The sequence below is a fragment of the Cucurbita pepo genome, chromosome 14, assembly GCF_057944985.1.
Source record: "Cucurbita pepo subsp. pepo isolate OVF chromosome 14, ASM5794498v1, whole genome shotgun sequence".
Lineage (NCBI taxonomy): Eukaryota > Viridiplantae > Streptophyta > Magnoliopsida > Cucurbitales > Cucurbitaceae > Cucurbita > Cucurbita pepo.
Genome location: NC_141811.1, coordinates 10,661,417 through 10,686,322, shown reverse-complemented (window position 1 = coordinate 10,686,322; position 24,906 = coordinate 10,661,417). Strand labels below are relative to the sequence as shown.

At 34.9% G+C, this 24,906-nt stretch overlaps 2 protein-coding genes and 1 non-coding gene across 3 annotated transcripts; all 3 read right to left on the bottom strand.

Annotated features, from left to right (window-relative positions):
- Positions 1 to 1,567: 1,567 nt before the first annotated feature.
- Positions 1,568 to 5,959, bottom strand: LOC111810764 (subtilisin-like protease SBT5.3). Its single transcript, XM_087117578.1, has 11 exons — positions 5,865 to 5,959; positions 5,666 to 5,775; positions 5,479 to 5,576; positions 5,021 to 5,185; positions 4,812 to 4,914; positions 3,748 to 4,282; positions 3,465 to 3,562; positions 2,834 to 3,079; positions 2,594 to 2,705; positions 2,275 to 2,488; positions 1,568 to 2,124 (listed from the first exon to the last, which is right to left on the bottom strand). The coding sequence occupies exons 1-11, from the start codon at positions 5,946 to 5,948 to the stop codon at positions 1,580 to 1,582; spliced, it is 2,310 nt and encodes a 769-aa protein (XP_086973704.1). The 5' UTR covers positions 5,949 to 5,959; the 3' UTR covers positions 1,568 to 1,579.
- Positions 5,960 to 11,821: 5,862 nt separating this feature from the next.
- On the bottom strand, positions 11,822 to 21,513 carry LOC111810830 (subtilisin-like protease SBT5.3). The gene is made up of 12 exons (XM_087117315.1): positions 20,985 to 21,513; positions 19,404 to 19,690; positions 16,169 to 16,278; positions 15,984 to 16,084; positions 15,518 to 15,682; positions 15,328 to 15,430; positions 13,967 to 14,525; positions 13,654 to 13,751; positions 13,198 to 13,443; positions 12,909 to 13,020; positions 12,586 to 12,799; positions 11,822 to 12,427 (listed from the first exon to the last, which is right to left on the bottom strand). The coding sequence occupies exons 1-12, from the start codon at positions 21,511 to 21,513 to the stop codon at positions 11,883 to 11,885; spliced, it is 3,069 nt and encodes a 1,022-aa protein (XP_086973441.1). The 3' UTR covers positions 11,822 to 11,882.
- Positions 21,500 to 21,639, bottom strand: LOC111789454 (small nucleolar RNA Z247). The gene has a single exon (XR_002814352.2). It is a non-coding gene; the product is annotated as a small nucleolar RNA Z247 (small nucleolar RNA).
- Positions 21,640 to 24,906: the final 3,267 nt, after the last annotated feature.

The following is a 24,906-nucleotide window of genomic DNA, read 5'->3' as shown; positions in this document are numbered from 1 at the left end:
ATTCCTATACGGCTGACGACGGCATCGCAACTCGAGACCATGGCACATGCATAGGGTAGTGGTATTTATTTTCTGAGTCTTAGGCTAGAATAGGATGTTTTTAACTTAAACTTTTATTCCTTTTATTTAGTCTTTTGTTGTGTTGTTTTAAAGATGTTTTCGAAATAAGCAAGCCCATGGCTGTATTTTAAGATAAAGGTTATGTTTTATGGAATTTTAATGAAGTCTTCCCGCATTTAATGTTTATAGTACGTATACAGTAGCGACCTTAAATTATGTAGAAAATTTCGGGTCGTAACATAAAGTGTTTAAGAGTTACATTGAATGTCGAATATTACAAAACATATCTCATCTTCTCTAAGACAAATGTTGTAGGTAGAGTCTGCTCTAGAACTCAGGTCTCACTGCTATAGTGTAAGTAGAAGTTGTGATTTATATTATAAAACCTCATAATACCTCATAATTTATTATTTAATTTTTGTATAGGACAAGTTATGTATAACCATCACTTATTTTAGATCCTTTGTGATTCAATAATTTTGACTTAGTAAAAGACTGGTTAGTAAACTGTTAATAGTTGCCGAATTCTAGAGTAAGTTTTGAATAATAGTCCGTGATTTATTGAAGAGAATTATTAGTACCTTCTCCCATATAAATACTCATTAAATGTATGTTTTATTCACAACAGACAAAAGAACTAAAAGGCTTAATGCTTAAGGTTCTTAGTCCAATAAATTCTTCCCTCAAATTGTTCTTTCTCTTTCATTTATTTGTTTGGGTATATTTTGATCGTAGGTTAAAACCAATAATTGTATCGGTCCAATGAAAAGGATCTATCTTATTTCAATGTAAGAACGACGATCAACGTCTATTGACCAATGAATATTACATCCCGAGTTTAAAGAGATATATTATTAGCTTTGATCAAAATAACAAAAGAAGTTTACAGAATGGAGTTAGTTGGCTCGTTCCTCGACATATTCGACAGAAACGGAGCTCTGTTGATGAACATAAAACGGTTGTAAAATCGCTAGTATAAGATACTAATAAAAAACTATCAACATCTTCCAGGAGCCTCTATTAGCATTGACAGCAAGAAAGAGAAGAAGAAATTCGAGAGTTATAAGAAGAAAGAACAGAGCTAAGAAAAAGAAATTGGAGTAAACTTCAGTCGGAAAGAGCAATCTACAACTTAGATTGCTTCAGACTTACCGTCTCAATCAAAGTGACCTAGAGGAAAACCTAAAAAGAAACGAGAAAAACCTAAAAAGAAACAAGAATTCAATAATAATAGTGTTCAAGGTTAGAGGAGAGAATCGAAGAGCATAGGGTTAAGGTTGAAATTCTCCTCTCTAAGTTGTTTTTTTCTACCTCATTTATTTTGTTTTAATATATTTGGATCATGGGTGAAAGCCAATACCCTCAACAAATTTTAGTGCAAAAATTTAAATAAATTAAACTTCAAAAAAAAAAAAAAAAGCAAGGAAATGATAATTCATTATTAATAGAAATGAGAACTGTGAATAGGAAAAGAAATTTTCAAAAGATTGAGCTAAAACAAGCTAAACTCAACCTTTTACTAAATCTCTAATGTCACAAAAATTGGACTACTAACACGATGTTTCCCATCAGACCACACAAGTTTTCCGAACACATGCTTTTCAGTTTGATTACTTTGAACCCTCCTCAACACAACTTGAAAATCCTTCTCTTCAGCAGTTTTAGTGAACTTCAAAGTACTTGGGTCTACCGAAACCAAAACTCCTGGCGGTGCCTCGACTTTAGCAACATAGGTGCCTGGACTTCCTACATTCTTCACTCTTCTTTTGATCTTCACTACCTCTGATTTTAGATTATACATCGAGATTGATGGATAGTTCAAGTCTATTACTTTGAATGACTTTGAACAAACAAATGAAGTATCATTGGAGAATAGTTTCATTTGTTTTTTATTGTAGCCACGAGAACATAAGAAGTTCAAGTAGTCTTGGGTGGAAAGGTCGTAAACAAGGCCTGGATTTGCTGCTTTGTTTGGTTGGACATGACCTGCACCATATGCCAATGGGTTTGCTTTCTCCTTTTCTAAGCTTAGTATTGGATTTAAGTCATTGGCTTCCGTAACCGCTACAAAACAAAACCATTAGTGAGCAAGAATTAAGTCAAAATCTTTCCTAATACAAAATAATGCAAATACCATAAATAACATCTCTTACTATTCATAAGTTACTAGTTTAATTAACTTTTAAAATGTTGGAAGAATTTTGAATAATGAACCTGTGGTCATGATGGCAGATCTGATAGCTGCTGGACTCCATTTTGGATAAAGCGTTTTGAGAAGGCCAACGATGCCAGAAATATGGGGGCATGACATAGAAGTGCCAGATAATTCAGTGAATTGAACCCGACGCTTATCATAAGGTAAACCAGTTATGGATGTTGCTTCAGAGAAAGCCGCTATTATATTCACTCCTGGTGCTGTTATATCAGGCTGAAATTTTAAAAAAAATGCATTACTTAAAAGTTTGTGATTGTTAGGGGATGACACATTGAACTTTATACTATACAAGTACTCAACACACCGTTCTTAACCAACCTTGAGTATTAAGGGCTCAACTGTGTTGGGACCTCTCGACGAAAATGGAGCCATAATTGGTGCTGGTTTGATTCCCAACTCAGTCACGTGAGTCATGTAAGCCATTGGACTTCTGTTTCAACCACAAAACATGACATATAAATTCTAAATTTTGAGTTTCATAAATTTTTGTTAGATCATAAAGTTTAAAATACTTCGTGAATAGACGTGAAATTTCATAGAATAAGATAGAGTAATTACTTAGTAGATTGGATGTATTGGTAGATTGATTCACCGTCGGTATAGCTTATGTGTGCAGCAGGAAGTAAGTGTGCATCAAGCGAAAGTGCATCCCCACTTCCCTTGTCATTAGCAAGAATCATCCCAATACCACCTGCTTGAGCAACCACATAACCTTTCTCCACTCTTGGACTGTCCCCTCTAAGACAAACTACAATTTTTCCTTTTGCCTTCTCGGGATTAAGAGACCCTTGGTGACATTGTATGCTACAAGATCACAATAAATTTTGCTTAATATCATGTGTTCTTGTCAATTTATTCTTATTATTAGAGTGAAAATATGTGGATTAAATTATACAAAATACTCTTAAAATTTAAAACACATTTTACATTTTGAAAAGTTTATTTTAACTCGTTAAAAGATACCAATCAAAGTTAAACATTCAAAAAATTAGAAAACTTTTGATTATAACTATAGAGAAAAAATATGATATAGTAACATCATTTAATAATTTACATTATATTGTTTCAATAGAAAATTGTTTTTGGATATGTTTCAAAATTGAAGGGTTAATGGTAAGAATTAGGACTGGATTGAAATGTATCCAAAATTTAAAGATATTTTGTATAATTTAAATAAAAATATACTCACGCGTCATTGTCAGAGACATTGTTGGATTTTGCATCTAAAGCACGGATCAACGGATAGAGCTTCTTAGCTGGCAATAATTTACTAGAAAGACTTTCACCCTGGTATTGACAATGAAAAATCATTAATGAGAATATAAACGTAGTATAGAACCATAAACTCTACAATTTCATATGCCCAATGCAATTTACTATGTTTAAAAATTGTTTCGATACTAAACTAAATATTTGTAGAAATATTGTCAAGAACATAACTATATACTACTAACAAGTGTTGGGTAGAGTACCTTGAAGTGCCTTTTGTCTCCCAACACCACGTTAGTGGTAAAATGCCTGTCAACTGTGCTAGCTCCCACAGTTATCATCCATGGTGCAACATTTGAGGCCGTGCCTTCAAGTGGTCCAAAATTTCCAGCAGAACAAACAACAGTGATGCCGTTCTTCACTGCATGGAAGGACATTATAGCTAGTATATCTTCAGAAAATTCTCTAGCACCTCCACCGAGTGAAATCGATAGAACGTCAACTCCATCACTAATGGCAGCTTCAAAGGCAGCTAGAATATCGGCCATAAAACACCCACCACTCCCCACCGAAGGCCAACATACTTTATAGGCAGCAACAAGAGCTTTAGGGGAACCCCCTTTTGCAGTGCCATAACCATTCCCAAACATGCTTACTCTTTGAACGAAATTGCCTCCAGCTGTGGATAAGGTGTGTGTTCCATGCCCATCATCGTCCCTTGCTGTTTCATAGCTTGAGTTGAGATGTCCCACGTTGGATGCATAGCCTTTGTTGAAATATCGTGCTCCAATCAGCTTCCTGCATTTAAAATTGTCACTCGTACTCATACAAGCATTTGATAGAATGACTAGCTAGAATACAAACACACAAGTATGTTTAAGTTTCTTAACTTTATACTTTGTAATTGCCAATAAATCTTCAAACTTTAATTTGGTGCTATATCATTGACTCATTTGACATTTATTTAAAATTAAAAAACGTATTAAAAAAATAAACAGAATATTCAATTAGATATAAAATTTGATCAATTAATTTTTAAATATTTGAATGTCTCGAACCTATTAGATATATAATTGAATGTTCCAAACCTAAAAATAAAATTTCAAATCCTGATTAGATAGTTTTTCAAGCTCAAAGATATCTTAACATAGACGTGAAAGTTTAGGAACTATATTTATAATTTAACCAAGAAAATAAATTTGATGTTATTTTGCTTTCAAAATTTATGCATTTACATTTCTATTTCTATTTAGTAACTAGATATGCATTGAACAAATTTTAGATTAATAAGAGATTTGATGTTAGTAAGAGATTTGATGTTAGGGACCTGTTGCAACTAAAGTTAGAGCCACCTTCACAACTTCCCTTCCATCTTGTTGGGATAGGTCCATATCCTTCATCACTAAAACTCTTTGATTCTGGCCAAACACCTATATGGATTCCAAATACATATAAAAAACATTACAAAAACTCAAAAAATAAAATAAAATAAATAAATATATATATATATATATATATAAGGAAAGTAGGACCAACCAGAGTCAAGGTTGCCAATGATGGTAGATTCACCAAATTTTGAAAGGTTCCAAAGCGAGTTTGAAGGAATCCCACCATCATTCTCAACTCCAAGAAAGTTCCATGATCTGGTCGTGTGCAGTTCTAGCCCTTTGTTTTCATATACTGATACCACATCTGGACGCTCTAAAAAAGAAAAAGGATAAAAACATTATCATTATTAAATTAAAAAAACGAGTCTAGCTTAATAACTATTTGACTTTTGAAATTAAGCTGGTGAATACTTCCAACCTACAAAATTTTGGAAACTAAAAAGGGTCCTTTTGTTTTTGGAACTTTTTTTTAATGAGTATTGTAATGTTTCCATACAAATATGAAACCCAATAAATTAGGAATAAACTAATATAATTTTACTAGAAAGAAAATCATTATCAAACAAAATGATAGTTATAGCCATAGAAACAGATGAAACATTTTACTTGCTATATCTTCTGCAACTTTCTGATCAAGAACAGCTGCGAAGGCATTGATATGTCTATTGTATGAGTAAAAGATTGCTTCCTTAGCTACTTCGTTGCTGTACTTGGAAACAGAAACATAAGATCGTAAATTAGGAGTGAGAGTTCAACAAATCTGCACTACATGATTTGAAACGAAAAGATTCACCTTCCTAACACGGATCCAAGTAGATTGTAGTGGGTTTGTGTTGCAAGTTGAAGATCAATTGCGGAAGGATTCAATCCATGTGAATGTGATCCCAAGTAAACAATATAAGACTGCACACAATTAAAAAAAAAAAACTTGAGTGTCTAAAACGCATTTGGTATAAACGTTAAAAAGGATTTAGAAGTGATCAATGACTAACCTTCTTGGCTGCAATGGTGGATGTTTGCAAAAGAACCAAAAGAAAGAAGGACACAAGTAAAGGAGGAAGATTGAAGAACTCCATTTCTTCTCCTCTTTAAGAATAATGATTCCTTGGTGATTAGTGTTTCATTTGGGCTTCATCTTTCATTTCTCTTTATAGAGTTGGGAATAGTGGAAATTCATGGTTTGTTGAAGAAAATATTAAGATAATTATGGCAGGAATGTAAATCATTTAACAACTCATACTGTTCTAAAAGCATTGAATCAATAAGGGATATTATCAAAATGAATATGGTGTGGTTAAATGGTTATGTCTCATTTGACAGAATCATCCTCTTAAATTTTGTTCATGGCATCTTCCAAAATAGATAGAGCTTTTTAAGCAATGTAATCTCTCCATTTTAAACCCTTTTATTTTTATTACAAGTTTTAACTTGGAATAAATAATAACATTGCAAAAATATCTTTTAATTTTATCGAACTTTGGCATTGTTAATTTCGTTAAAGTATGTATAGTTGATCAAGAGATTAGGGTTCGAATCTGCTTCTCTTATTGAACTAAAAATAATAATAAATTTGTTATCTATACCATCTCTTTTATATGTATATAGTCTTAAAATCACTTAAGTTAATTAAAAAAAATTAAAATAAAATAAAATAATTCATATTAATTTCATCTAATTTAATGAAATTAAGACTTTAAGCCTAAATTTGATTGACTATGCTAGTTTAGAGTAAAAATGAATTAGTTTTTTAATTATTAGTTTAAAGTTTTTAGTAGATTATATGTATATTCTTTTATAAAGGAATTTTTTTATTCTAAATTTGTTTAAAATTGATTCTAAACCATTCAAACTTTTAATCGATACTCATACTAATTATAGAGTATGTTTTAAGTTGATTGAAAATTGAGATTTTAGAATAATAATGCAAAAAATACGTTTTATAATCTCATTTTATAATGGATTGATAGAACGATATGGTTAGGATACGTTCAAGCAATGGTCTGGCTAAAAAACGTTCATGAAACGATAAGAGTAAGATGCGTTCATGATATGACTAGGATACGTCTAGGAAACGATATGACTAAGTTGTGCTCATGAAATGATACGCCTATTATATGTATAAGAACATTAAGGCTATGATAAGTTAGGGAACGACATGACCACGAAGTATTTACGAAATGATATGATCATGATATGATATGGGAATGACGAATATATATATATAGTAAAATAGTATGTGATTGATATGATTTAGGTTATGGTACAATATATATGATTATGGACATGTTTATGATATGGTATAATGTGAATCGATATGTTAGGGATATGTTATGTGATTGTTATGATACACAATATGATATAATATGTGCACGATATGGATTGTTAGGTCTGAAAGCATGAAAACGTTATGATATGATTGATATGTGACATGAATGATATGCTATGATTGACATGCAAAACAATGAACTAGTATGAAATACAACCCCGACATACACAAAAAAATTGTGATAAATGATATAAGCAATGATATGAGAAATGATATGATAAGTACGAGATGCTAGTGGGGTTGTATTAATGATAATTAAAATGGAAAAATGTTGGGACCTCATGCATTATTGTGTATTCATGCATTGGGGGATACCCCTATTTATAGTAGAGACACCTACACTACTAGGCAGGGAAACGTTCATTATGTTTAACATAATGCTGCAGTGATGGTCGATATTCTTAATGGGTGTCCGGCATCAACAGCTCATGGAGAATGCTCGCTCGACTAGAAAGGGGGCCTAGGAGGTGTGCGAACCGACTAATATGTCCATGCTCGCACGTGTGGACCGTGTGTAGGAAAATTAAGTACACATCTCAATTTCTCAGTAGGATAGCCTTCGTAAGAAAATAGACTGTTATGATCGTTCTCATTCATGAAATTGTATGTCTTTGCATTTAACCCCAATAGTGGGGTCACTTACTCAATATTTCTTAAAATATTCAAGTCATCGGCTACTTCTCTTTCAAGTAAAGGCAAGACATTCATGTATGATTGACGACAACAGCGAGACCATGTCACATACATAGGGTAGTCACATTTATTTTTCTTATACTTAGGCTAGAATAGGATGTTTTTAATTTAAATGTTTATTTGTTTCATTTAGTTCATTATTATGTCGTTTTAAAGATATTTTCGAACATTTAAGTTCATGACTGTAGTTTCAGATGAAATTTATATTTTAGGAAGAAGTTTAAACGTTCATTTCCGTAAATAAATAAATATGTTATGATGAAGGTAATGACTCTAGGTAAGTAGAAATCTAAAGTCACGTTCTCGCCTAACATGACATTAAAAAAATCATACCTAGAGAGGCATAATTGACATCATAGCATAATATTCTTTGTAAGCATCATGTCAAAGGATCATGCAAAATAACATACATCAATTGTATGACCCTAGATTTTTTACTAACCTAAAGTTGCTATTATATACATATCATGAATATTTAATTCGAAAATAATTCATTTTAATGGTTATATGTTATCAATCTTGTGGTTATTGCTTGTTCGCTTTTACGTGTAACATTGTTTTTTTATCAAATTGTTTTCAATACATTTCCTCGCTCACGTTTCATAAAAAATTTCTACCCAATGTAACTTGAAACTCGATCGTACACAAAGATTATCCTCGATCGTTTGTGTCCCTTTTTTATCTATTCAGCCTTTGTATGTCACTCTTTTATCCCAACTTCGATACTAACCTTATCTTAATGTGAATTAGGTTCCATCATAAGAAATTCAAAAATTTCGGACACCTCATTTGGGAGAAATCGTATTTGGGAAGGCACGCATCAACCAAGTAAACACACAGATTTTAGGCAAGTAATACTCGTAGGGATTCTTTAAAATGCATTCATATTAGTAAATCCTATCTTTGGTGGATAGATTCAGTATGATTAGAGCCTAAGAGATCAATTAAGCAAGAGATTTGTCACAAATATTGTAGGAATTTAAGAACAGTTGTTAGGGAATGTTTACTACTAATATGTTCATAAATATGGTGAAAGATGATGAAAAGTTGTGATATGCGCTTTGGTTATTTGATGGATGTCATAACCCCGTTGAGCATATGTGGTTGAATTGCATGTCTTATTGTACATTAGCTTCAAGTGCATGAATGTGTGTTCTCACTTATATAAATGATTTAGTTATTAAGAGATAAACTTAGGTCGTTGAAGACAAATTGGCTAGACAATTCATAGAGACCATATAACTCCAACAGATTGAGCACCTTAAGATCACGAGTGGCGATCAATGGATCTAGACCCTAGTACTCTCAAACCATGTAAGTGTCAAGGAGCAAGAACAGAGAATCATGGAGAGGAGAGTCCATGTCAAAGCCACCAACCCGCCCTAGTAACCTAGAGTACGCCACAGCAAACTAGAAAGACTAAAGTAGTGTCCAAGCTTATAGCAGTAGGTATGGTATCAAATAGACTTCCACTTTCCTCCATACCAGTACCAATACCGTTAAGTCATGCCTCGATTTGTTAGGTTTGTGTGACTGACAAGGTAATGCCTAGATTTGTTAGGTTTGTGTGACATGAGAAGTTAGTTGGACTACTCTGCACAATAGATCCATCTTGAGAGAGGATGTAGGATTACGTAGGTAGTCTTAGTTGCTAGCAAGCATAGAGGGGCCACTCCACCAATCTTGAGTTACATGATGGTATTGTAGGTAGGGTTTGCCAGCTAACCTTCCATGGATGATTAGAGCAGGCTAGCACATACCATGATGTCCCCATTAGTGAAAGAGTTTTATGAGGTAATGTCTCAACCTGGGAGTAACCGCTACTTAGGCTAAGATAGTTACCTAAGTCCGAGAGAAGTAAAGGTTGTATGCCTTGAGCCTAGAGAAAAGTTTGTAGACACCAACTAGATCATGGATGTGATGAGAGCCTACAAGTAGGTTGATTACTGAGTATAATTTTATATTCACCCCTTCCTTCCTTTATTTTTTTCTCAAGTGACCAATGTCACTGGTTGAGGCGAGAGGTGCTCGGGAGCTTTGAAGCCATAGAGGGTGTCAACCCAGGGCATCTAGTGTGTCTGCATGTTATAGAATGTCATATTTTATAACTCTACTATCCCAATCTCGTTCTCTACTTTGTAAAAAATCTCATACCTTCGTACTTGTATGTTAATGTGAGTTCATTTATTTCTTTTAAATCACATAAAATTTTATTGTAATTTTTAATGTTATCTTTCATACATGTTTTTATGGCATAATCTGCTATTCATGACCTAGCCCAAATTTTGAATCTTGACTTTATAGTAAATGCATTTGTCACTCTTTGTCACTCTTTGTTAGGATAATATTAATATACAAATTGATATCAAGGAAATAATGAAAGATGAATGTATATGGAATGATTTTGAGAGAGAAAGTATCGTGCTAGTGACCAAAATGACTATTTAATGACCGTCGTTTTGATTAAAAAAAAAATCTTTAAGCTAAAGTGTTCAAGAGCTACATAGAATGTCTAGTATTACAAACATATCTCATCGTTCTCTAAGATAAATATATTGGGTGCAGAGTCTCTTCTAGGACTCATGCATGTCTCACTAGCTATAGTGCAGGTAGAAGATTGTTGTGATTTATATCATAAAACAACCTAATTTATTATTTAATTTTGTATAGCACACATTCTTGTATAACTATCACTTATCTTAGATCCCTTTGTGATTCAAGCTTGACTTAGTAAAAGAACGGTGGTAGTAAAACAACTGTTAGTCCAAAAGATCCCTTTGTGATTCAATAAGTTTAAAAAGAAAAATTAGTGTCTTCTCCCATATAAATAATTATTAAATGTATGTTTTATCAAAGTGCTTAAGGTTTTTAGTCCAAGAAATTCTCCTTCATCTATTTGTTTTGGTATATTTTGATCGCAGGTCAAAACCAATAATTGTACCGATCCAAGAAAAATGATCCATCTTATTTCAGTGTAAGAACGACGATCAACGTCTATTGACCAAGGAATATTATATCCCGAGTTTGAAGAGCAATATTATTAGTCTTGGTCAAATAACAGAAGAAGACAACAGAATCGATTAGCTGGCTCCTTCCTCAAGATATTCAACAAAAGATAGAGGAGTACCTTAAAATATGATAAAATTCCTGTTACAAAAGAGAGGTCCTTAAAATATGATGAAATTCCTGTTACAAAAGAGAGGTCCTTAAAATATGATGAAATTCCTGTTACAAAAGAGAGGTCCTTAAAATATGATGAAATTCCCATTGTAAAAGAGAGGTTGAATAATTGTAGTAGTTGCTTTTGTAACGACCAAGATCCACGGCTAGAAGATATTGTCCTCTTTGGGCTTTCCCTTTCGGGCTTCTCCAGATCCACCGCTAGCAGATATTGTCCTCTTTGGGCTTTCCCTTTCGGGCTTCCCCAGATCTACCGCTAGCCGATATTGTCCTCTTTGGGTTTTCCCTATCGGGCTTCCCCTCAAGGCTTTAAAACGCGTCTGCTAGGGGAAGGTTTCCACAACCTTATAAATGGTGGTTTGTTCTCTTTCCTAAAGAATGTGGGACATCACAATTGCCAAATTGTAAAACAAGTTTTTGGAAACTAGTTAGTAATTGGAGAACTTTTAGCTGTTTTAATTTGAGTAGAGAGTTAAAAGGAAATTTTGTTAGTGATTTTGTTAATAAATACTCATCAAATTTATGTTCTATTTACCAATTGAAAAGGATAGTGTTAAGAGATTCTTAGTCCTGGACACTATCCCTCAACTTGTTTTTTGTACTTCATTTCTTTTGTTTTAGTATACTTCCTTAGTTTGTCAAAACCAACAACATTGAAAAATTAAATTAATTAAACTTAAAAAAAAAAAACATGGAATAACTCATTATTCATTATTCATTATTATTAAACATAACTGTGAAGAGAAAAGAGATTTTCAAAAGATTGAGCTAAAACAAGCTAAACTCAACCCAAACTCATGGGTTTGTTTTACTAAATCTCTAATGTCACAAAAATTGGACTACTAACACGATGTTTCCCATCAGACCACACAAGTTTTCCGAACACATGTTCTTCAGTTTGATTACTTTGCACCCTCCTCAACACAACTTTGAAATTCTTCTCTTCACCCGGTTTAGTGAACTTCAAAGTATTTGGTGCTACCGAAACTGAAACTCCTGGCGGTGACTCGACTTTAGCAACATAGGTGCCTAGACTTCCTACATTCTTCACTCTTCTTTTGATATTCACTACCTCTGATTTTAGATTATATATCGAGATTGATGGGTAGTTCAAGTCTATTACTTTGAATGACTTTGAACAAACAAATGAAGTATCATTGGTGAATAGTTTCATTTGTGCTTTATTGTACCCACGAGCACATAAGAAGTTCAAGTAGTCTTGGGTGGAGAGATCGTAAACAAGGCCAGGATTTGCTGCTTTGTTTGGTTGGACATGGCCTACACCATATGCCAATGGGTTTGCTTTCTCCTTTTCTGAGGTTAGTATTGGATTTAAGTCATTGGCTTCGGTTCCAGCTACCAAACAAAATCATTAGATAGCAAGATTTAAGTCAAAATGTTTCTTAATACAAAATAATGCAAATATCATAAATAACATCTCTTACTATTCATAAATTACTAGTTTATTTAGTCTGTTCACTTTTAAAATGGTTGAAGAATTTTGGATAACGAACCTGTGGTCATAATTGCAGATCTGATAGCTGCTGGACTCCATTTTGGATAAAGGGTTTTGAGAAGACCGACGATGCCAGAAATATGGGGGCATGACATGGAAGTGCCAGATAATTCAGTGAATTGAACCCGACGCTTATCATAAGGTAAACCAGTTATGGATGTTGCTTCCGAGAAAGCCGCTATTATATTTACACCTGGTGCTGTTATGTCAGGCTGAAATTAAAAAAAAAAAAAATGCAGTACTTAAAATTTTGTGATTGTTAGGGGATGACACATTGAACTTTATACTATACAAGTACTCAACACATCGTTCTTAACCAACCTTGAGTATTGAGGGCTCAATTGTGTTGGGACCTCTCGATGAGAATGAAGCCATAATTGGTGCTGGTTTGATTCCCAACTCAGTCACGTGAGTCATGTAAGCCATTGGAGTTCTGTTTCAACAACAAAACATGACATATAAGTTACAAATTTTGAGTTTAATAAAGTTTTTAACTTGAAAAGTACGTTTAATAGATTAATAAACTTCTAAATTTATGTTTATTAGATCATAAAGTTTAAAATATTTTATGAATAAACATGAAAGTTGTGGAATAAGATGGAGAAATTACTTAGTAGACTGGATGTATTGGTAGACTGATTCACCATCGGTATAGCTTATATGTGAAGTAGGAAGTAAATGCGCATTAGCCTCAAATGCATCCCCATTTTCCTTGTCATTAGCAAGAATCATCCCAACCGCACCTGCTTGAGCAACCACATAACCTTTCTCGATTTTTGCATTGTCCCCTCTAAGGCAAACTACAATTTTTCCTTTTACCTTTTTAAGATCAAGAGACCCTTGGCGACATAGTATGCTACAAGATCACAATAAATTTTGCTTAATATCATGTGTTCTTGTCAATGTATTCTTATTATTAGAGTGAAAATATGTGGATTAAATTATTCAAAATACTCTTAAATGTTAAAACACATTTTACATAATTGAAGTGTTAATGTGAGGGGAGGATTGAAATGTTTCTAAAATTTAGATATATTTTGTATCATTTAAATAAAAATATACTCACGCGTCGTTATCAGAGACATTGTTGGATTTTGCATCTAAAGCACGGATCAATGGATAGAGCTTCTTAGCTGGCAATAATTTACTAGAAAGGCTTTTACCCTGGTATTGACAATGAAAAATCATTGATGAGAATATAAATGTAGTACGGAGCTATAAACTCAATCGATACAAATATAGAGACATGTATATGATATAACTTCATATGCCCAATACAATTTACTATGTTTAAAAATTGTTCGATACTAACTTAAATATTTATATAAATGTTGTCAAGAACACAACTATATAGCACTAACAAGTGTTGAGTAGAGTACCTTGAAGTGCCTCTTGTCTCCCAACACCACGTGACTTGTAAAAAGCCTGTCAACTGTGCTAGCTCCCACCGTTATCATCCATGGTGCGACATTTGAGACTGTACCTGCAAATGGTCCTGAATTTCCAGCCGAACAAACAACAGTGATGTCGTTCTTCACTGCATGGTAGGACATTATAGCTAGTAGATCTTCAGAAAATTCTATAGCACCTCCACCGAGTGAAATCGATAGAACGTCAACTCCATCGCTAATGGCAGCTTCAAAGCCAGCTAGAATATCGGCCATAAAACACCCACCATTCCCCACCTCAGGCCAACATACTCTATAGGCAGCAACACGAGCTTTAGGGGAACCCCCTTTTGCCGTGCCATAACCATTCCCAAACATGCTTACTCTTTGAACGAAATTGCCTCCAGCTGTGGATAAGGTGTGTGTTCCATGCCCATCATCGTCCCTTGCCGTTTCATAGCTCGAGTTGAGAGGTCCCACGTTGGATGCATAGCCTTTGTTGAAATATCGTGCTCCAATCAGCTTCCTACATTTAAAATTGTCACACGTACTGATACAAGCATTTGATACAATGACTAACTAGAATACAACACGACCAGGAAAAATCTATTCTCATTTTTATATGAAGAAAATTCAAAAGTCATGAGTTTATGTCTTTGTATGCTTAAAAGCATAGATTAAACTACAAGTTTAGTTTAGTTTTTTTTTTTTTTTTTCTTTTTTTTTTTACATTTGAACTAAAAGAAATGTATGATAGGTCTATCTATTTTATTCCAAAACTTTAAATAGACTTTACATTTTGTAATAGCAATAATTCTTGAAATTTTAATTTCATACTAAATGATTGAACTATTTGACATTTATTTAAAATTCATCGACCTACTAAAAATAAATAGAAGGTAAAGAGTTTTATTAGATATAAAATTTGATCAATTAATTTTTAAATATCTGAATATGTCTCACATCTATTAGACACATAATTGAATGTTCTAAAACCTATTACACATTTGAAAAAAAAATTAGACACAACAAATAAAAGTTCAAATCCTTATTAAATAATTTTTGAAATTCAAAGATATCTTAAACATAAACATGAAAGTTTAGGAGCTATACTTGAAATTTAACCAAGAAAATGAGTTTGATGAAATTTTTCTTAAAAATTTATGCATTTACGAGTCTATTTAGACAAATTTTACATTAATATTCGCGAATTTCACGTTAATATTCACTTTGACCAACTATTGTTCAATATTTATCTATTAGGCTAACAAAAGTGTCTAATAGTGCATATTTCTAAGCATAAAAGAATTAAATAGAGGTGAAGTAATAATAAGAGATTTGATGGTAAGGACCTGTTGCAACGAAAGTTGGAGCCACCTTCACAACTTCCCTTCCATCTTGTTGGGATAGGTCCATATCCTTCGTCACTAAAACTCTTTGATTCTGGCCAAACACCTATATTGATTCGAATTACATATAAAAATTATTACAAAAACTCAAAAATAAAAAAATAAAAAAAAAACTTAAAAAAGTAAGACCAACCAGAGTCAAGGTTGCCAATGATTGTAGATTCACCAAATCTTGAAAGTTTCCAAAGCGAGTTTGAAGGAATTCTACCATTATTCTCAACTCCAAGAAAGTTCCATGATTGTGTCGTGTGCAGTTTTAGTTCTTTGTTTTCATACACTAATACCACATCAGGATGTTCTAAAAAAAGAAAAGGATAAAACCATCCTGATACCACATCAGGATGTTCTAAAAAAGAAAAGGATAAAACCATCATTATTAAATTAAGAAAGGCTTGATAACTATTGAATTTTGAAATTAAGCTTGTGAATACTTCCAACTTGCAAAGTTATAGAATCTAAAAAGGGTCATTTTTGTTTTTTGAATTCCATAAAAGTATGAAACTCAATAAATTAGGAACAAACGAGTATGATTTTACTAGGAAGTTTCATTATCAAACAAAATGATAGCCATAGACATAGAAACGGATGAATCATTTTACTCGCTATATCTTCTACAACTTTCTGATCAAGAACAGCTGCAAAGGCATTGATGTCTATTGTATGAGTAAAAGATTGCTTCCTTAGCTGCGTCATAGCTGTACTTAGAAACAAAAACATAAGAGCGTAAATGAAGAGTGAGAATTCAACAAATCTACCCTACATGATTTGAAACAAAAAGCTTCACCTTCCTAACACGGATCCAAGTAGATTGTAGTGAGTTTGTGTTGTAAGTTGGAGATCAACTGCAGAAGGATTCAACCCATGCGAATGTGATCCCAAGTAAACAATATAAGACTGCACAACATAAACAAAACGTTTCAATGTCTAAAACCCACTTGATACAGACATTAAGAAGGATTTATAAGCGATGATTGAGTAACCTTCTTGGCTGCAATGGTGGATGTTTGTAAAAGAGCAAAAAGAAAGAAGGAGAGAAGTAAAGGAGGAAGATTGAAGGCCTCCATTTCTTTTCCTCTTTCAGAGTAATGGTTCCTTCCTCATCCTTACCCGTATTTATAATGTTGATAAGTGTTCTATTTGGACTTTCATTTTTCTTTATAGAAAGTGACAAGGATTATTCCATTGAAGAGAAGGGAGAAGATGAAGAGTCAAAAATAATGGACGTTCATGGTGTGTTTGAAGAAATTATGAGTATAATTATGATAAGGAAATGAAAATTATTCAATATCAGATTTGAGCCATTTGACAGCACCAAATGAGATTTTGTTCCAATTGCACGATCATCCTCTTTAACTTTGTTCATTGGCACCTTCCAAAATAGATACAACTTTTTATGCAATGGAATCTCTCCATTTTAAACCTTTTCACTTTTATTTCTAAGTTTTAACTTTCGTATAAATAATAATAATGCAAAAATATATTTTAAATTTATCGAACTTGAGCATAGTTCAACTTGTCAAACTATGTATAATTATTAAGGTTCGAATCTCACTCATCTTACTTAACTCAAAAAAGAATTCAAACCTCATATATATATATATATATATATATATATATCTTAAATGATTTAAGTTAATTGAAAAAAATATACATTTGATACGAAATATATAACTAATTATATAGTTTATTTTAAGATAATTAAAAATTGAAATTTTAGAATGATAATGCGAAAAATACATTCTATAGTCTATTTTATATCTAAACGATACTATTTATTTTCGAAGTTAAAATATAAGAAATAAGCTTCATAACTTAAAATAACATTTTTTTTCTTTTTTCTATAAGAGCTTGGGCAATATTAATTTCATTTTTTGAATTCATAATATATTATACAAAGTAATGAAATTTCCTTCCATTTGAAGAGAACAGAGAAGATTAAGAGGCAAAATGGTGGAAATTATTAGAATAATTATGGTTAGGAAATGAAAATTATTTAATAAGAACTTAGCACTAAAAAGGTAGAGTCCAAGAAAGGATCATATTAGATTTGAACAAGAATGATAAGGTTATATGAATCTCTATAAGGTTTAAAGATATGTTTTATTTCTCCGTTAATTAATTGAGTGATAGACCAAAATGCTATCAAATTTAACTTTTAGAAACTAAAAAATGTAATATTGTTAAGTTAATTTTAATATGAGCACACGGTTGAAAAGGAAAAAGTGTGAGATCAAACCAATCCAATTCATATTAGGAGGTGGAAATTGGCTCTACTTTCTATTAGGTAACAACTCTAAACTTCTACCTACTCAGAATTGCTACTATAGTCTCATGCTCAACTAATATGCGGAATCTAACTCTTAAATAAAATATCATTTGTAGTATAAATATCGAAAGCGTTAAAAACAATTTCATCTCTGGAAAATACCGTCATAGTCCTACTTGCTTCAAACGAAATACTAGAATTCAAAAATAAAACAAATACAAAATAATTTAAAATGATGAAATGCAAAACAATATATTCTAACCTAAGACTGCACGTATCATGGTCTCTGCTCGCAATACCACCGTCATACATTTATAGGAGCCTTGCCTTCACTTGAAAAATGATGTGGCACACGACCCGAAGAATACTCAGTAAGTGACCCCACTACAAGGGTCATGTTAATGCAAACACGTTCAATCATGCTCTAGGAACCTATCTTTATCTCTTTCTCATATTAGGATTGGCCTCCAGTTCGGACTACTATGGATGTGTAGTACTTCCCTACACATGATCCACACATGTGAGTGTGAATCCTCAGGCGGCTCACACACCCCCTGACCCTCTCTAGTCAAGCTAGTTGTCTGTAGCAACGTCCGGAGGTCAACGGACCCCTGGTGTCATGCTCCCCATGAACACCGTCATCATCATACTGTGCACGTCTGCACTCATCATCATAAAGGGGAAATATCCCGATGCTTATGTACACACAACATGCATGAGGTCCCTCTAATTCTCATCTTAACATCTCTTTTGACACAACCCTAGTCTCATCTCTTTGTTATGCTTAGTAACATGCTCGTTAGATACTTATATTAATATCGTTTTTCATGCTCTTAGGGTAGTGTCCTAGGTTGAACTTTCGACATGATGCAATATGGCAATCATCATCATAGAACATGCTTAATATGGAAAGACATCATCATATTAAGGTACATATCATGCAAAAACATCATACTCATCAGATAGTGCCATTACATGCATCAAGCATGTCAAGTACGTCATACATCATCATAACATCTGCATACATCATCATGCATCATAACTCATATATCATCATATAACTAGTGTACGACATAATACAATACAACTCATAGCTGATGATAATAATATCATCAACGTAGATGAGGATATACATCTGAATGCCCGTTTTGTTAAAAATAAAAAGAGAGACATCAGCCTTTGAAGGTGTAAAATCCAGCTGTAATAGTTTGGAGCTAAGGCGAGAAAACCAGGCACGCGGAGCTTGTTTAAGGCCATAAAGCGACTTATCCAGCTTGCAGAGATAACCAGGGTGTTGAGAATCCACAAATCCAGGGGGCTGCTTCATATAAACATCTTCATTAAGAAGGCCATGAAGAAAAGCATTTTGAATATCAATCTGCCGAATAGCCCAACCACGAGAAATAGCAAGAGATAATAAGAGCCGAATGGTAGTGGGCTTAACAACTGGACTAAAGGTATCATCATAATCAACGCCATACTGCTGTTTAAAACCTTTAGCAACCAGGCGTGCTTTGTAGCGATCAATAGAGCCATCTGGCTTTTGTTTGAGTTTGAAAACCCATTTGCAATCAATAACGTGAAGACCAGCACGAGGAGGAACTAAGTGCCATGTCTTATTTTTTTGAAGTGCCTGAAATTCATCATTCATTGCCTGACGCCAGAGGGGATGCTCAATAGCAGTAATATGTGAAGTAGGTTCAGAGGCAGAAGACCGAGCTACAAGATATGTTACTGTTCCATCTGTACGCACCTTGGGTTTCTTGATATTGTGCTTCAATCGAGTACCATACGGATGAGTAGTAGGTGCAGGATCCACATTTGAGGGGACGGCCCTATCAGCCGTTGCGAGGGGAGCAACCGATGCTACAGCAGTTGGTTGACCAACGGCCGAGGATTCGACCGGGCATTGCGCAATATCATCTGCTGGCGGAGGAGCCGAGGCCTCAATCATTGGCGGAACAACCAACGCCGATTCGCATGGCAGCGACGCGGAGGATTGTTGCGGCAATTCCGAAGCTGATGTAGACACCAAATTTTCTGCATCCAAAGAGTTAGTAGGCCCAGACATATGCATGTGATCATTCTCCAAATTAGTACTGCTATTACCCAAATGCAAGGTGCACAAATCAGGGGCATTATGCGTCGACTGCATGATTGGGGAAGAATTAGGTGAGGCTCTCTTGAATGGAAAAATATTTTCATCAAATATGACATCTCTAGATATATAGACACGACCAGAATCGGTGTCAAGACACTTATACCCTTTATGTGAAGAACTGTAGCCTAGAAAGACACATTCCTTTGATCGAAAAGAGAACTTTTGTTTGTTATAAGGACGAAGATGAGGCCAACAAGCACACCCAAAATTTTTTAATAAGGAGTAATTTGGTGGGGTATGAAAAAGAAGCTCTAAGGGGCATTTTTTATCGATGACACGAGTAGGAAGACGATTGATGAGATATGTGGCTGTAAGAAACGCGTCGTCCCAAAATTTAATAGGTACATGAGCATGAGCTAGAAGGGCTAGGCCAGTTTCAACAATATGACGATGCTTGCGTTCAGCAGACCCATTTTGTTGATGTGTGTGAGGGCACGAAACACGATGACCAATTCCAAGGGAACGAAAAAATGTGTTATGAATTTTCTGATATTCCCCACCCCAATCAGATTGGACCCACTTGATTTTAGTATCTAGGAGGCGCTCAACATGAGCTTGGAATTGCAAAAATTACGAGGAGCTTCTGTACGATCATGCATCAAATAGATCCACGAAAATTTACTGAAATCATCAATGAAACTAATATAATATTTAAAACCCCCAACAGATGGAGGTGCAAGGCCCCAAACATCCGAAAAAATAAGTTCCAAAGGTGACGAAGACCTATGGGAAGAACTAGTATATGGTAATCGATGACTCTTTGCTAACTGACACGCATTACAAACTGACAAAGATGACTCACTAGCACACGAAATATTATTTAGACGCAAAATGGATTTTATTACTTGAGATGAAGGATGTCCAAGACGTGCATGCCATTGGGCGTGAGTAGTAGATCTGCTCACCAAGGCGTGCTTGAGATTATCGACATCGGATGCTTAATAGGATAAAGACCAGATTCACACCTCCCATTTAGGAGACTTTTTCTCGACTGTCGATCCTTTATAGAAAAATGCCAAGGATGGAATTCAAAGAATACGTCATTATCACGAGAAAATTTATGAACAGAAAGAAGATGTTTGGAAATTTCAGGCACATGCAAAATATTACGCAACGCAAGAGGACGAGTAGCAGTATTAATTAGAGAATGACCAGTATGCAAAACACGCAAACCTGCTCCATTGCCGACTTGAACTTGTTCACCTCCATTATAACGTTCACGCACAGCGAGACGATCCAGGTCACTGGTGATATGGTCTGTAGCGCCTGTGTCGCTGTACCAATTTGGGTCAATCTTGTAAGAGGAAGTAGCCGCCAGTGCCGTAGGAGGAGCAGAAGAAGGTTCATCTTGATAGGACTCATCCATCCTATGCCAGCAGCGGATAGCAGTATGCCCCACTTTGCCGCAGATCTGGCAGGAAGGACGAGCAGAAGGGCCACGACAATCACCAGCAGGACGAGAGGGTGCATAACCTTGAGAACGACCACGACCGCGATCCCTACGCCCACGATTCTTCTGCTGACCACCACGACTAGCATAATTGGCAGAAGATCCAAGATTTAACTGAAGTTCAGCCTGGTGTTGTAGTTGGCGAGCTTCATACGTCATTAGATGTGCAACACGACTAGCATAATTGGCAGAAGATCCAAGATTTAACTGAAGTTCAGCCTGGTGTTGTAGTTGGCGAGCTTCATACGTCATTAGATGTGCAAACACATCATCAAGGGTGAGGGCTTCACTCTTGGTAGTCATTGAGGTGACGAAGGGATCATAGTCAGGGCCAAGACCAGCGAGAAGATACGCGATCACATCATCATCCTGCAAGGCAGAGCCGGCGGCGGCCAGCTCGGTGGCTAGCCCTTTGATCTTGCAAAAATAATTTGCAGCAGATTGATCTCGTTTCTTGGACGTGGCGAGCTCAACACGAATCTGAGTAGTGCGAGCACGAGTTGACGATGAAAACATCCGCTGCAGGGTATCCCACGCCTCCTTGGACGTAGTAGCGGCAACCACATCATGAAGAATCTCCTCAGACATGGAGGAGAGAAGGCCGCTAAGGACTTGTTGATCCTGATCATACCACTGATTATAGGCCGGATTAGAGACCAGCTCAGCACCAGCAGCAGTTGAGGAAGGGATCAGCTTGGCAGGTGCAACATTGGTCCCATCGAGGTAGCCCATAAGCTTCGTACTCCGTAGGTAGGGGAGGAGCTGGGCACGCCATATGATGAAGTTGTTTTTGGTTAGACGAATTGTGACAACATGGTGTAGAGGGATTGGATATTGTTTAAGGCCAAAAGTCGCCATGGTAGTTGAGACGGTGTTGGAGATGGTGGATGGAGAGGAGGAAGAAGACATGGCGAGGAGTTTAAAAAATAAACCTTGGCTCTGATACCATGTTAGATTGAATGGCACGATGACCTATATGGGTCACGACCTCATGTATTTATAGATGCGTATAATGAAGATTACATTCCAAATCTATGATTTGGTAACAAACCATAAAATCATAGATTTGGTAACAAACTCTTCAAATCATAACAACTAGTAAATCTTAGACTATTTTAGTATATACAGTTATGATCTATTTTAGGTTTAACAATCATCATATTAAGGTACATATCATGCAAAAACATCATACTCATCAGATAGTGCCATTACATGCATCAAGCATGTCAAGTACGTCATACATCATCATAACATCTACATACATCATCATGCATCATAACTCATATATCATCATATAACTAGTGTACGACATAATACAATACAACTCAAAAATCATAAATATCGCATACATCATTGGATGTCATCGCAAGTAATCATATATTATAGCTCATACAATTTCTAGTCTATCCTATAGTAAGGTCACTTATCTGTTAAGTTTAAGTTGTTGTCACGAATTTATCCTTAATGAAAGTTCGACAACCTATGGGAGCTCATGACATCACTTTCAAGTTCAAACTTCTATAAAACTATTTCCCTAATTTACATTGGTTCATGTGTTAAATTTCATGCTAACATTAAACTCTTTGCATGAATAAAGTCGTGAAATGTTTATTTATTTTTGTTACAATATTATTTTCATGCTACCTTTAACATTTCTCAGATATTTTCTTTCCTCCAATTTGTTTCCTTTTTTTTTTTCACACTTACATTCTAGCGAAACTAAATCTGCTTCGTGTTTGTTTTTGCAGGAGTGGTGAGAGTTGACGGATGGTAGGAAATCCGTTACCTTTTTCTTTTTTTATAAGGTTGTTAGATATCAAGTACTCAATTTCGTATTCCTTTAATATTGGTTGTGCTAGCAAAATACATACGACAAACCGAAAGTGAGAATGTTTGCTTAATCCATCTCATCTATGGTAAGAAGTCAAATACCTAGATATTTTCCTTATAATAAAATACCATATATGAAATATATGGTAAAATATAATTTAATATTAAATATCGTTAACACCCTTCGCAAGCTGAGGGTCGGATTTGAACGAACGTGAATCTTGGATCTGAAAAATTCAAAGAGAGATCGAGAAACACTTTTCGTGAAGATGTCAACAACCTGATTCAGAGGAGGCATAGAGAAACACTTTTTTGCCCATCAAAAACTACAGAGGGATCGTTGCTCAGCGGCGATGCTGCCTTGGCTCTGGCGAGAAATATGTCTAACCCAAGAAGTAGAATGGGAAACCTAGAGGAAAGGACAAAAACAATGTTGAAGCCGGAAGAGTCGCCACATTGGGCGAACAAGCCAATTTTGGTGAGAAGGGCTGCCGAAAGAGTCGCCACATTAGGTGAAGAAGCCAATTTTGGCGAGAAGGGTTGGCGACTTGGTTGGTGAAGAGGTTAGTGCGGCGCCTAGATTCCAAAGGTAAATCTCTGCAGAACGTCGATAGGTTTCTCGAGATTCTGTATATTTTCGATGGGAACGCTCATGAGGATTCTAAGGTTAGGGTTTCTGCGAAGGATGAAGGGTTGATTGGGATGAAAATGAGAGAGGCTATGTTGGCCAAGGGGAAACTGATTATGTTGGAGAATGTGAGGTTTGTCTGTACAAAGTATGACGAAGGGTGATTTGGTGGTCAAAAGGTTGAATCGAAGAGTAATCAATCGGCTCCATTTGCGGTAGCCATAGAGACTGTCGTTGCAGCGTCAAAGCCAGCAGGGGTGGTGGAGAAGAAGATGAGTAGGAGATTCAAAAGCTATTGAAAATAAGGGATCAGGGTTGCTAAACCGAAAGGGCTCTGATACCATGTGAATGTTTGCTTAATCCACCACACCTATGATAAGAAGTCAAATATCTAGATATTTGCCTTATAATAAAACATCACATATGATATATATGGTAAATTATGATTTAATATTAAATATCATTAACACAAAGTAATACTAAATGAGTAATCACTCTAATGAGACTATTAGTTAAACTTTCTTGTGTGGTTCGAAACCAATTGTTGTGCGACTCTAGACATCCGTGGTTGATAGCACTTTGAATGGTCTCAAATTTTGGCCGAAAGAACTTACTTCTCAAACTGATCTCTTACATATATAATATAAATGGGTTTATCAACCATATGGAAAAAAAAATGTCGTTAATTAATTAAGTAGTAGTGAGGCGTCGACATAAAATTGCGGTAGACCAATACCATATGACCTTTTGTGCGATAGCATGGAAGAGTTTGGTTTAGAATGAAGGTGTCAAGTTTTTTTTTTATCGGTTCACAAATAGATCTATTATTTAAAGAGAAGTTGTTCATCACTTAACTAATGAACCAAGGTGAAGGAACTAAGTTGTTCAATTGATAGGGATAGGAGTCGTTGTCTCACCTAAAGGAACAGACTCAAAGTTTAGAATAAGATCGAAAGCACATATGGAAATTTTCAACTCATACCTAAGAAGGGATTTGTTTAAATTGACAATATCCGATGAGCACTCTATCTAGATTGGCATAATCATGCTTATGATGAATTCATGAGTTTGAGTAGATCGAGGTTGTTCATCAAGTATCAATGAGATTTTGGTTTGACGGTAACACTTGTATTTCGAAAAGGAATTAAATACGATTTTTTCCTAAAATGTTTGAACTTGAATTTTAT